A 14,405-nucleotide genomic window follows, 5' to 3' on the forward strand; every position below is an offset into this window, starting at 1 on the left:
AAGAAGTTTGCGGGCATAGGGTGGCCTTTGTCCCTGCAGTATATAGTCGCACTCAGGCTGATGCATGTAAGCCGAGACTGCGCCTTACATCTGCCAGGAAAGTTCCCAGGGCTAGACCAAGGGTTCGAAACGGTCGCAGCCAGAGGTGCCGCCAAGTGCGCCAGACATCGTCATTGAGTGTCGGTGTACACGACAGTGACGGTGTCGAAATCTACAACACCACCTGAACATTCGAGGCCTCGCACACTGCAATCGGATGTACCTGTGTGTGGCAACCGCCTTTCACAACTGGACACGTACTGGCTCGTGCCGACTGGGCCTTCGACAATCACAGACTAGCTAAGGGACTTTAGAATTGGGTGACCCTATCTGTTCGGGGCATAGGGGAATAGCGAGGCACCGGTGCGCAGGACAGTACGCCCATGCGGCTATTGTCCCACTGGCGCTCCCCTATTCCCTCCCGTATGCCCCTAACCTATACGGCCATCCCATTCTGAAACCTCCATTAACAGGGAGCGGCACGAGGGCTTGTCCCCTTTTTCTAGGATGTGTTGGCGCGACCTACGGTGCCAAAGTCGCGTAGGTTGTGTCATCGCCTTCCACGGTGTCGAAGGCCGTGTTTGGTTCGAGGTTGAGTCAGCGGGCCGCTTATCGTCCGCGCTGGTCGCCACCGCGGACCTACGACGTCCATCCCTCGCCTCCTCTCCCTCCGTCGCTGTGGTGAAAACGCAGCTGCGTGTGTCAACCGTGCCGTGCGCAGCGGTTGCGGAATCGTCTTGGTCAGTGCTCCCCCCTTCTGGTTAATCTCTCTCCTCTATCTGCCGTCCGCGCAACCAAATAAGGACCAGGCCGGGTTATCGGCCGGGCGACGCGCAAACAGCGACCCGCCATCAGCTGCGGGTTTCTGGGAATGCACGCGGCGTTGGCCGAAGGAGAGGATGACGGTGGAGAAGCGAAGAGACGGTGTTCTTTTCTGCTGTGGCCATTGTTGCTGGTTTCTCTGTGGCTGCTGTCTTGAAGGCGCGTTCCTAACTGTGAGTACCTCGTGCTGTGCGGTCTTAAATCCGGACACGACCGGTCGCTCGCTTTTTTGCGAGGTCGTGTCTCAATTAGTCTTGGCCGCACAACGAGCCGGTGGTGACCCGCTGACTTGCGCAGGATGCCGCGAGTACCAGGCTTGGTGAGGGATGGTCGCCTCATTCTTCTGGAATCGAGAGGTGGACGTTAATGCGGCGGCATGGTGTGAGGGACTTTCTGCTGAAAAACAGCTTCGGCGTCATGACTGGCCGCGGGCAAGTCCCGCGTTCTCCGGATTTCCGGTGCCAACGTTATGCCTGGCCGGGCTTTGGCATTGGCCTTGGCAGTGTGGAGCTTGGCAGCGGACGGCTTCCGGAATGCGCCATCAGCTGTCGCCTTAAACAAGAAGGTTGTCTATGGAGAGGGGCTGCGGCACAGTTCATGTGCTGTCAGCAGCTCACCTCAGCGGGCGAAGGTCAAAGGGGCGTTTTAGATTGTTGTCGGTTTTTGTTAGTAAGGCCTGTTCGGAATAAACCTGTGGCCGCAGTTTGCGCAGCTACAACTGTCGCAGCCTACGATCGTTTGCGACTTCTCGTGCTTATTGTTTTGCCGAACACGAACTCCGTTGCCGACAGCGCAGCGAACCATCCTAAAACGGCTTCGTCGATTTTCCACTTCGTATCGGCGCATCAAGTAGTGCTTTCTTATGCTCCATTCTTGTTGACAGCGCGTTAAAGCACAGGGACAGAAGAAACACAGAGGACGACGTCCCTGTGCTTTAACGCGCTGTCAACAAGAATGGATCATTACCAACTATCCCGGCAATTTGTCCTTTTCTTATGCTGTCGCAGTTCAAAGATCCCCTGTGCACCGCCCATGAACATTTCCGGCCGTAGTTCAGGGACCGTACTTTGCAGTGATTCTCTCGGATGCTTCATTCTTCAGCCGTTCTGCCATTCATTCGTAGCTGCGACTTGTGACGTCATGACTAGCCGATAATCATTTCGGGGTTATCCAATGCGGCGACGAATGGAACATTTTGAATCGCCGGGAGAGTCGTTGCAGACCGACTGGTACGAGACCCACCACAGGTGCAGCGAGAGACCCCGTCTCGAACGCGCGCTTGTTTTGGCGCAGTGTACAGGACGCAGCTAGACGCCTCGCACTCTCGCGGGAGCGCTGCTGGCAGGAAGGGGAGCCACTGCTGGAAGCATTCCCGGTGGCTCCTCCGCGCGGTGCTTGCAGCACTTTTTGACCGTTACGCAACGCGCGCCGACCTCTGCACGTGCTGACGAAGGGGGTGCTTGTTTCGATGAAGCCGAGAGGAGGATAGACGCGCAGGAGGGGGAAAGAGGGCAAGAGAGGGGTAAGGAGGCAGAAGTGCGCGCGCGGTTACGACATCATCGGCTCGGCCGAAACCTCCCCCTCGCCGTGATGACGCGAGCAGGTTGCGCCGCGGGACGATATCGTCCCTCTGCCAGGCGGAAGGACTCTCCTGGCTGGCGACGTAGTACACGGCGTTGCTGCTGCGGCGGCTGCTTACGTTGGCTGCATGGCTGTCGTTGCTGCTGTTGCTGCAGGCGGCGCGGCGACTTTGGTTTTCTTTCCTCGCGGGAGCGCGCGCGAGAACACCCGGACACGGACACACACACACACGCACGCACCTGTTCTCCTAGCGAAGGCGATCGCTCACGCTCGCGCCGCGAGAGCAGTGTGTGTGCAGCGGTCTATCTGGGAGGGCGAGTGTTTGTCCGTCCGCGTCGGTTGAAAGGAACGACGTGGGGGCTATGCTAGCGGGATGCACTGCCTTTGAAATCGGAGCAGCTGTGGCGGTGTGCCCGCGTCCAGTATTATACGACGCCCTGTCCTGGAACATTCGTGGACACGACGAAGAAGCGGGGGTGGTGAGCGGTCTTTCCCTTTCCCCTCGTCAGCAGCGGTCTGGCGACGACGCACCCCTCTCCGACCGGGAAGCGGCGCTGGTCACGTGGGCGTGGCCGATGACCAACGGCGGCGGCTGCTGCCACTGTAGAGCAACGCATGGCGCAGTGAGTAGCGGTTGTGACTACGACGCGACGTTGTATAGCGTCGCTTTGGAATCGACTCGAACGGACCTCCTCTTTCACTCCGACCTTCATGCTGGCGAGAAATTGTTATTTTCTTTCGTTTTTTTTTTTTGCCGCTTTCGCGTGAATGCCGGATTCCCTACGACAAGTGCGCGCGGACGGAACGTTCCTTCGGGCCGGGTCGGATACGCCCGACTCGGGCAACGCTGGCGCCGGGCCCGTTTGCCCGAGTCCATTGTTTTCAGCCGTCCCTCTCTATTTGCGGAGCGCACACTCGGCCAGTGTCGTCGTGTGCGAGGTTATCAGATTCGCGGCAACCGGGAGTCGCAGTGTTTTGCTTGCTGAGGTGGTCCCGCGGAAAACCAGGCCGCGTATATACGAGACGGGGAAACAAAGGGGGCCCGTTGGCACCTTATCGTCTCTCTCTTTTCATGCATTTATGTAGGTATTATATCTTTGTCTACGACCAACGCAAAACGCAGACCACTTTCTTTATCCGGCCTGCTAGTGAGATGCTCATTAGGCATGTGTGTTTCGTGATGGCACGCATTTCTCTGGGCCATCGACGTAGCGAAACGGATGCCTCGATCCGAGCTTGCGTGGGCGTGGTATACGAGAATGACCGGCTGTTTCTAAGGTTGCCACGTTCACTAGAACAAGGCAAGCCAGCGCGCGACTAAATGCCAATGTGACCCATGTGTTCGGTTGGGAAAGTTGGTTCAAGATACCTCGAGTCTGTTACATGAACCGGGGGATGGATGGATGGAAATCTTTATTGGGTCCTGCAAGTAGTGATAAGTAACCACTAAGCGGGCCGCTCCCACGTCGGGATCGGAAGACCAGGCCTCACGGCCACGTCGTGAGCCTGCTGGACAGCCCAGAATCGTTCATCCGGGTCCGGGCTGCGAAATGTAGCCTCCCACTTGGACGCGTCCTTGATCGCCGAGTCTTCAATCCTTGCGCAAGACCAGAGCATGTGTTCGAGCGTGGCTAAATCACCACAATCCTGGCAGACACTGACCTAATCTCGCGACCCCACAGGTGTCCTGTGGGGTCGCGAGCCAGCATGCATATGGTTCTTCAGTGTAGTCACGCGGTGACGTGTTCTTCTCTTGCCTTGAGGAGGGCTTGTACTGTTTGGGTGTCCTAGGAGGCCACTTAATGTCCAGCGCAGGCTATGCGCGGTCCTTACCTCTAACGCTCTTACGTATGCAGCTATATATGGTTATTAAGGTCATGGTATTCAATGCACATACCCGTTCTGTCATATCTTTGTCACCGTTTTACACATTATCATCCTTTTTTCAAGCCTGAAATTGAAAGCCCTGTATTGCACGGAATGGGGGATGCCAAACCGGAACAACAGAGAGAGAGAGGGGGGTTCAGTCGAGTTCAACGCGACGCGCAAAGTGCCGGTGGTCGCCGGTCAGTTCTGGAATCTACGGAGCGTTGAGTCTAAAATTTGTCGCTTGCATCGCTTCCAAGCTTTCTGCCCCGCGTGGCTTCCGTACACAAGGCCCAGACGACATTTTGTCGCGTGCCTCGCTTAGTTGCTTGTGGGTGCTCTTGTGATTACGCTTGGATATTCTTGGAAGTGTCAACTAACCGCGTTGATATTTCTGACAACAAGCAGCCACAGGCGAATATAATAAAGCAGAGGCTGGGGTCGTAGCCCAGGGTGGCTGACCGGGAGGAAAGGGCAGTGTTCGCTGCCACCTCGGAACGAAACGAAGCCTGTGCGTGTCTTTCTTTCTTTCTTTCTTTCTTTCTTTCTTTCTTTCTTTCTTTCTTTCTTTCTTTCTTTCTTTCTTTCTTTCTTTCTTTTGCGCAAAGCTTGAAACTAAGGTTCGTAAACTGCGAAGAGAGCAAAAAGACGGAACCGGACGTTTAAGTTTCGCTGCAGTACAGTTTAGCGTCGCTTGCCGTCGGAACTCGGGAGTGGCTGGATAGCTGTTCGTTGTTCCATGTCGAGGAGGAAATCTATGCTTATCACATCGCCCAGTATATTACTCAACTTTCGCCCCATCTCAAACCTTTTTTTTTGTTTTTATTACACTCTAAACAAGAATACGCCTATATGGGAGTAAAAATGGAGTGAGCTGCCCTCTAGCGCACTACCTTTTATGGGGTAAGGTATGCTCCTCAAGTTCTGGAGCAGATTTCGATCACAAAGTATGCGGAATGCTTGCTCCTGGCAACAGGGGCACATTCAACCTGCAGAGTGTAGCAACTTGATGCAGTTAGCGATGGGAGGAGGCTTTTCAACGCGTGCGCCGGAGCCCTTGAGGTTCACAAGCAGAGGAGGTTGAAACCTCGGTTAAAAATCTTCCTAACTGCTACAACGTCGGATGTTCTGAAAAGGGAGTTTGTTTCCGTTGTCACCCGTAAGTATTCCGCACTTTTTAGTGACGGAAATCTACCCCAGGGCTTGGACAGCGTACCCTGCCCCGTAAAGGGAGTGTGCTAAAGGACAATTTACTGCCTTTTAACTCCCTTCGTGTTTGGAGTGTACTCAGGTTAATAATGCCTAATCTCTCTAGTATCGCACTGTGTCAGGTCCTTGTGACGTGGCTGAATTTGCTTTCGCGTCGAATCGTGGTCTGGGATAGGGGATATGCAAAAATCCGCAGGTGCGCTTTGCCACAAAACAGTGTTGCCCAAGAGATGGCCGACCGTGCGTTTCCAGGTGACGCTAAGCGAGAACTACGCTTTTTTGTTTGTTTGATTCTTCCGAAAATGCGTTTCATACATTCCATCCGGCCCCGCTGCGGTGGCTCAGTGGTTAGGGCGCTCGACTACTGATCCGGAGTTCCCGGGTTCGAACCCGACCGCGGCGGCTGCGTTTTTATGGAGGAAAAACGCTAAGGCGCCCGTGTGCTGTGCGATGTCAGTGCACGTTAAAGATCCCCAGGTGGTCGAAATTATTCCGGAGCCCTCTACTACGGCACCTATTCTTCCTTTCTTCTTTCACTCCCTCCTTAACCCTTCCCTTACGGCGCGGTTCAGGTGTTCAACGATATATGAGACAGATACTGCGCCATTTCCTTTCCCCCCAAAACCAATTATTATTATTATACATTCCATCCGCACCCATATATGGCTCCCCTGTAGCCCTCACAGTTCTTCTACAGAAAACTCCGCCATTTTGCCTTGGGCAACATTGTTATGTGCGAAAGCGCACTTGGGGGAATTTTGCGTATCCCATTTCAGCTTCACAGAGTATCTCCGTGGCACGCCCGCAGCCTGGGCACCACACCTGCTCTTTCAAGACACCCTGACCTCCGCTTTAACGCACACCATACGCTGCTGAGTCTCGGACTCTGCCCTTCGAATTACCTTTACAGTCTGACATTATAAATTCGTTTTTTTCCTTCTCTCCCTCTGTCGCGTCGTAATTTCTTGTAAAGCGCGGGCAGCACTGCCGCCTGGTCGGCTTCGCGCCCCTCGGCGCCGCGTCTCTGTCGGAAGGTCGTCATGCATGGCGATGACAACGCACGTGTTGTTTTCGTTCGCCCGATGTTTGTCTCTTCCTATGCGTGTGCCGGCGCGACCTGCTGTGGCGGCAACGCACGCACAGCGAGTGCCATGCCGACGCTGTTGGCGCCATGTCTCGGACGCTGCGGCGAACGCAGCTGGTCGCGGATGGCGGCGAAGCTCGCAGCTGCTGCAGCGGGAAGAGAGCAAGCCTTCCCTGCGTCCTCCTCTCCCGCGACCGACGGTTCGCGTGGATGCGGCGGCTACAGTGTGCCACAAGTGGGGCCCATTGTATCAGTCAGTCGAGCCGGGCCAACGTGAGCCCGTGTGTACCGTTACGCGGACGATCGCATTTCGGAGATCGATCGCTTTCTTCCGCACACGCGGCGGCAGCGGCGTCGTCTTCGCCACGATCGAGCTGCGGTACAGCGCGTCCATCGGACAGCGTGTGCCGTTCTCGCGCTCTTCTTACGCGCCGCGCTCGGAAGCCTATGGTAGTGCGTCGTCTATATTGGAGCTGGAATGCCTTTTTTTTTTCAGAGCAGAATAAAGAGAGGACGTAGGAACGACGCACTCTCAGAACAAACGTTTGGAGCTTGCGTGGCTTATGGCGATTTCAGTTGGCGATCCGGAGCGCTCCGCGGATTCCCGGAGGAGTTTCTAGGGGGTCTTGGGACCGTACCGTGGCGGTCCAATCAGAGCTCGAGATTTGAATCCAAATCGCCCATCGAAACAGGTCTTCGGTTTCGTGAGGCAGGAAATTCCTTGCTCCGGATCGCCGACTGGAATTCGCCGTTAGTGGCGATTTCGGAGCGGCGCGACTCGCCGGTTGGTTCCCGAGCGCGGTCGGGAGGGCTCGGTATACCGAAAGGCCTGCGGGCCTGGTCGACTGACCAATCGGCGGCGGCGCAAGGCGACTCGCTTCTGCCGACCGGAAGGACGACGCTTCGTGTCCCGGAGGAAACGGCCGCACGAAAGTACTTGGCTGAAAGTCGTAAAAGCTGAAAGGCGATTCGCCTCCGATCGTTGGTAAGAAATAAACTTTGACGACAGGAAGGTTGGAGAGGGCATGCAGAAGCGAACACCAGCGGTCTACGACTTGCGCAGCTGCAACGTGGAGGGTTTACTGCTGATGCTGGGCGGGTGGTCGGCGGTGCAACGCGCTAACAGCAGTACCGGCCATGTTGGCGAACCGGGAGCACATCCCTAGTCGGATGGGGACTCTGGTCGGATACGACTCAATAATAAAGCGGTAAACACCCCTCCAGGAAGGCTGTCTAGCTAGTGGCGTCGAGGGATTGCCATGGCGTTGCACTTAACCCTATTTTACGGACGCACCTGCCAGCCGCCTGAGATTTCACTCTAGGGGATTAACTGTGACGTCATGACAAACGGTCTACGCCATTGGCTCTAGGACCTTCCTGACGGCACTTGCCGCTTCGTTCTTGGTGGCGGTGGTGGAAACTTTTATTGCCAACGATGTAAATGGTGGGGGCGAAGCCCCCTACATGGCACTTGGATGCTCCCTCACTTTGAGGAGGCACCCCTACAAAGCGAAGGATTGCCCTTGTGAGGGCGCTGGAGATGAGCTGTAGCCGTGTACAGAACCTCTGTGTTTGTGTAGCCCTCCACTATGGCACCCCTTTCTCTTTCACCCCCACCTTGCTCAGGTGTCCACCGAGAAACGAGACACTTCCTGCGCCATTTCCTTTCTTCAGAAACCACTAGATTCGAGGTGGCGGAGGCGCCGCTGTCCACTTTCCTGCCTGCCAGGGCGCGGAAGTGGTAGTCCGCCGCGGGCAGCGTGTTCCTCGGCGGTGCCCGACGTCTCTGGCGGCAATCTCTTCTCCGCCGGTGGCGCTAACGGGAGAGGAGAGGCTAATCGCGTGTATTTATCGCCGTCGAACGATGAACAGCGGGGAAGAAGTAGATGTGGTCTATTTTGACGCCCCGAGTTTGCTGGCGGCCTTTTGTGGGGCAGGTCCAGCGTGCGTCTCCTTCGCTTGAGACTTGTGCAAGGAGTGACGGTATCAGCGAGTATAGTGCTGGGTGCGCAAAAACAAAAACGAAGACGGCCGCGTTTCGATGGAGGCGAAACGCAAAGGCGCCCGTGTGCTGTACGATGTCAGTGCACGTTGAAGATCCCCAGGTGGTCGAAATCATTCCGGAGCCCTCCACTACGGCACTTCTTTCTTCCTTCTCTCACTCCCTCCTCTATCCCTTCCCTTAAGGCGCGGTCCAGGTGTCCGCCGATATTTGAGACAGATACTGCGCCATTTCCTTTCAATCCAACTTTCAAAAGCATACACCGTTGTGTTGTATGCGGTGAGCATTGCAGGGCGTCGCTTTTAAGAACACGTCGCTCACAACGCGTGTGGTCACCGTTGAGACCGACACAGTGGAGCGCTGCACGCTTTTTACAGCAGCCTGTCTTTAAGATGACTGCCAGAATATAGCAACGTCTTGGCGCTGACCGGGACTGAAAACATAAACCCCTGTCGAAGGTAGTCGATCGCAACCATGGAGAGCAAATTTCGCCGGGCTGAGGATTGTTGCTTTCGCTTTACATAGACTCCGTGATCCGCCATCAAACCACACTTTCAATGTTTGAACTTGTTTTGAACGTGGATTGTCTAAACAGCATCAGTAATGGATGCAAGACATTACAGAAACACTCTCGCACGCGCCTTTCTCGCCTGTTCATGGCAAATGCATGCGTCTCCGGGTCTGCGCGCAAGAGAGAGCAGCTTTAATTTCCTCCAGAAAAGACGTTTCTCCCTGTACCCGGCACGCAGCCCTGGGAGACGGGGAGTGGCGCGTCCGCGGTTAGAGGCTGGCTCTTCCGCCAGGTGGATGATGGTGCTCGTTGGAGCTCAGGGTCCGGGCTTCTCAGCAGGGTCTGCGCCAGTGCAAAGCGACGTATGAAGGGGGAAGTGACGAAGTGAGGGAACGGAATGACGTGTCATCATCATCATCATCATCATCAGCCCTACTACACCCACTGCAGGGCAAAGGCCTCTCCCATGTCTCTCCAATTAACCCTATCCTTTGCCAGCTGCATCCACCCTTTGCCTGCGAACTTCTTAATCTCATCCGCCCATCTAACCTTCTGCCGCCCCCTGCTACGCTTACTTTCTCTTGGAACCCACTCCGTTACCCTTAAAGACCAGCGGTTATCTTGCCTTCGCATTACATGCCTTGCCCAAGTCCATTTCTTTCTCTTGATTTCGACTAGGACGTCATTAACCCGTGTTTGTTCCCTCACCCACTCTGCCCGCTTCCGATCTCTTAACGTTACACCTATCATTTTTCTTTCCATGGCTCGCTGCGTTGTCCTTAACTTAAGCTGAACTCTTTTCGTTAGCCTCCACGTTTCTGCCCCGTAGGTGAGTATTGGTAAGATTATGCTGTTGTACACTTTCCTCTTGAGGGAAATTGGTAAACTGCCACTCATGATCTGCGAGAATTTGCCATATGCGCTCCACCCCATTCTTATCCTTCTAGTTATCTCCCTCTCATGATCCGGATCAGCTGTCACTATCTGCCCTAAGTAGACGTATTCCGGCACAATTTCTAGGCTCTCGCTGCCAATTGTGAACTGTTGTTCCCTTGCTAGGCTGTTGAACATTACCTTGGTTTTCTGCATGTTAATTTTTAGACCCATCGATCTGCTCTGCCTGTCTAACTCGTTGATCATGATTTGCAGTTCACCTCCTGAGTGACTCAGCAAGGCAATGTCATCGGCAAATCTCAGATTATTTAGGTATTCTCCATTTATTCTTATTCCCAACTGTTCCCAATTCAGGCCTCGAAATACCTCCTGCAAACATGCGGTGAACAGCATTGGCGAGATCGTGTCTCCTTGCCTGACGCCCTTCCTTATTGGAATTTTATTGCTGACTTTATGGAGGACTATAGTAGCTGTGCAGTTGCTATATATATCTTCCAGTATTTTGACATAAGGCTCTTCTACCCCCTGATTACGCAATGCCTGTATGACTGCTGAGGTTTCCACTGAGTCGAATGATTTCTCGTAATCAATGAAAGCTATATATAGAGGTTGGTTATATTCTGCGCATTTCTCTATCACTTGATTGATGGTGTGAATATGATCTATTGTAGAATATCCTTTACGAAAGCCTGCCTGATCATTTGGTTGATTAAAGTCTAACGTTGCCCTGACTCTATTAGCGATTACCTTAGTAAATACTTTGTAGGCAACGGATAGTAAGCTGATCGGCCTGTAATTTTTCAAATCCTTGGCGTCTCCCTTCTTATGAATTAAGATAATGTTTGCATTCTTCCAAGCTTCTGGTACAGTCGAGGTCATAAGGCATTGCGTATACAGGGTGGCTAGTTTTTCTAGCACGATGTCCCCTCCATCCTTCAACAGATCTGCTGTCACCTGATCCTCCCCAGCTGCTTTTCCCCTTTTCATTGCTTCTAAGGCTTTCTTTACTTCATCTTTCGTTACTGGCGGGATGACGCATTGCTGTGCACTGCTGTCTTTCTCATTAGCGTTCTGATTACATTGGCTACTGTACAGGTCTGTGTAGAACTCTTCGGCTACGTTAACTATCTTATCCATATTGCTAATGACATTGCCCTGCTTGTCTCTTAATGCATACATCTGGTTTTTACCTATGCCTAGTTTCCTCTTCACTGTTTTTAGGCTACCTCCGTTCTTTAGAGCATGCTCGATTCTCTCCATATTAAACTTCCTTATGTCGGCTACCTTGCGCTTATTTATTAACTTTGATAGCTCCGTTAGTTCTATTCTATCGGTAGTGTTAGATGCCTTCATGTTTTGGCGCTTCTTAATCAGATCTTTCGTCACCTGAGATAGCTTCCCGGTATCTTTTGGAACTGTCCTACCGCCTACTTCTACTGCGCACTCCGTAATTATTGATGTCAGGTTATCGTGCATTGAATGAACATCAAGATCATCTTCCTCAGTTAAAGCCGAGTATCTGTTTTGCAGCGCTATCCTAAACTCCTGTGCTTTCCCTCTTACGGCTAACTCGTTAATGGTCTTCTTCTTCGCTAGCTTCTTCCGTTCCCTCTTCAAGTCTAGGCTAATTCTAGACCTTACCATTCTATGGTCGCTGCAACGCACCCTTCCGAGGACGGCCACATCCTGAATGATGCCAGGTTTAGCGCATAGTATGAAGTCTATTTCATTTTTAATCTCACCATTGGGGCTCTTCCAGGTCCACTTCCTGTTTTCTCGTTTGCGGAAGAAGGTATTCATGATCCGTAAATTATTTCTATCCGCGAATTCGACTAATAACTCTCCCCTGCTATTTCTAGAGCCTATCCCATAGTCACCTACCGCGTGGTCGTCAGCCTGCTTCTTGCCCACCTTCGCATTGAAGTCGCCCATCAGTACAGTGTACTGCGATTTTACTCTATTCATTGCTGATTCTACGTCCTCATAGAAGCTTTCAACGGTCTGGTCATCATGGCTGGATGTGGGTGCGTAGGCCTGCACCACTTTCAGCTTGTACCTCCTATTCAGCCTAATTACTATAGCTGCTACCCTCTCGTTAATACTGTAGAACTCCTCTACGTTGCCAGCTATATCCTTATTAATGAGGAAACCCACACCTAGTTCTCGTCTACCCTCTAACCCGCGATAGCACAGTATGTGTCCGTCCTTTAGTACTGTATACGCCTCACCTGTCCTCCTAACTTCGCTAAGCCCTATCACATCCCATTTAATTCCCGCTAGTTCCTCGAACAGCACTGCTAGGCTAGCCTCACTAGCTAAAGTTCTAGCGTTAAACGTTGCCAGGTTCAGATTCCAATGGCGGCCTGTCCGGAGCCAGAGATTCTTAGCACCCTCCGCTGCGTCACAGGTCTGACCGCCGCCGTGGTCAGTTGCTCTGCAGCCGCTGGGGACTGAGGGCCGAGGGTTAATTGGTTTGATCATAGAAGGTTGTGGCCAAGTACTACACCAGGGTGGCCAAATCCTGCTCTGGTGAGAGAGTGCGTTGTCGGTTCTGGTCACCGAGATAAGGCCGCACTCCAGGCCTGGTTATGCAATTCCATTGACACGCGGATTTTTTTTTTTTAACCCGGTGGAGAATTGCGCGGCACCAGGATTTGAACCCCGGTCCTCTTGCACGCGAGGCGGAATGACGTGTACTTGACTGTTTTCCTGGATGCGGTGCACTAGAACACCTGCTCATTCACTGTGCCGCGTTCGCCGATGCTCGTCGCGATATTCTTGCGGCCTATAGGGCGCTGGGCATACTACCAGACTCCCTCAAGACGCTGTTGTGGCCGCAGGGCAGTGCGCGCACTCGTGAGCGAACCTTGGTAAGCCTCTGTGCATTCCTCGGATACACGGGCTTGACGTCCCGTCTGTTCTCCGTCAGGTGGTTACACGCAGTGACCGAACGCCCCGCGTGTTCTACCTTGAACGATTAATAACTGATGGACGCCCCACTCCAGTTTAGCCAACACAGTGCTGTGCGCGTTTTAATTCCTCCAACATGAACTAATCACGCGCACAACCTGGACACACTTCTTATTGTGTAAATAGTTAGTATATATTCTCCCCCTATCCTCTCTTCCTGTCCCCTCACCTCTTTCATTTCATTTCTCCATTCTGCCTGCTATCCTTTATTTCCGCTGCCCCAGCTCAGGTGCTTCAGTGTCGATGGCAGATGCCGGGGCTAGCAAAAATCTTTTCCTTCCTTTTTACTATTATTTTAATAGAAACCACTACCACCACCCTTCGTTAGACTGATAGGGTGCTTTGACGGCAGCAAATCACAATTCTGACTAAAAGCTAAAAACAATCTGTAGTGACTGGAATCGTTCCATTTGGTACACATTGTTTTTGGACGGACCGTTCGGCTATTTTTGACTGGGTTGCATCCGCAGAAGCGTATTCTCGCCTTTACCGTCGTGCGGTTATATACTTTCCGATTTCGTTTCCTTTTTTTTTTAAATTTGCCCTTGTCCATCGGTTCAAGAACGAACGCGGGACGTGGCGTCACTTCAGCCACTAAAGTGCGCAAAATTCCAAAAAAAAAACTGAAATGGGGTGTCCATCGAGGTGCCGTAGTGGAGGGCTCCGGTATAATTTCGACCACCTGGGGATATTTAACGTGCACTGACATCGCACAGCACACGGGCGCCTTAGCGTTTTTCCTCCATAAAAGCGCAGCCGCCGCGGTCGGGTTCGAACCCGGAAACTCCGGATCAGTAGCCGAGCGTTTAACCACTGAGCCACAGCGGCGGGTACCACTTCCTTTCCTCAAAAACCAATTTTAATTTTCATTTTTTCGGTTGCAGAATTGTTGCATTTACTGAGGTGGCTCAGTGGTTAAGGCGCTCGTCTACTGGGCCGGAGTGCCCGGGTTCGAAATCGACCGCGGCGACCGTGTTTCAATGGAGGCGAAACGCAAAAGGCGCCCGTGTGCTGTGCGATGCCACTGCACGTTAAAGATCCCCAGGTGGTCGAAATTATCCCGGAGACCCCCATTACGGCACATCTTTTTTCCTTTCTTTCACTCCCGCCTTCATCCCTTCCTTACGGCGAGGTTCGGGTGTCCACCGAGATACGTGAGACTATTACCGCGCCATTTCTTTTCCTCAAAAAGCAATCTTTTACTCTGGCGTTTGCATTTGCATTTGAAACCGGCAGGATGGTCATCGGTCCCTCCAGTGCACAGAATACCGTACCGCGCTGCTCATGGATACCGACACACAGTTCCTATTTGCTGCGTATTGGAGCCAAAGTGGCCTGACCGGGGTGGTGTAGGGGTGTCGACTAAAGCCCTTCTGATCGGATCCAGCAATGCCGAAATGGACAGTACATTGACTCGGACCTCGAGT

General features: G+C 53.0%; 2 protein-coding genes across 3 annotated transcripts in view; both read left to right on the top strand.

Annotated features, from left to right (window-relative positions):
- LOC144099350 (small ribosomal subunit protein uS12) overlaps positions 1–14,405 on the top strand; it is a 247,506-nt gene that overhangs the window by 167,563 nt on the left and 65,538 nt on the right. The window lies entirely within an intron of this gene.
- shn (zinc finger protein schnurri) overlaps positions 1–14,405 on the top strand; it is an 89,998-nt gene that overhangs the window by 48,196 nt on the left and 27,397 nt on the right. Inside the window, exon 1 of one of the 2 annotated variants that reach the window (XM_077632574.1) lies at positions 2,733–3,065. The exons of the other annotated variant lie outside the window; for it this stretch is intronic. Within the exon in view, the coding sequence (XP_077488700.1) occupies positions 2,805–3,065 (261 nt within the window). The 5' untranslated portion in view covers positions 2,733–2,804. Of the gene's footprint in view, positions 1–2,732; positions 3,066–14,405 lie in introns of those variants that run through there. 2 annotated transcript variants of the gene reach the window in all.

The sequence above is a fragment of the Amblyomma americanum genome, chromosome 7 (genome assembly GCF_052857255.1).
Source record: "Amblyomma americanum isolate KBUSLIRL-KWMA chromosome 7, ASM5285725v1, whole genome shotgun sequence".
Classification (NCBI taxonomy): domain Eukaryota; kingdom Metazoa; phylum Arthropoda; class Arachnida; order Ixodida; family Ixodidae; genus Amblyomma; species Amblyomma americanum.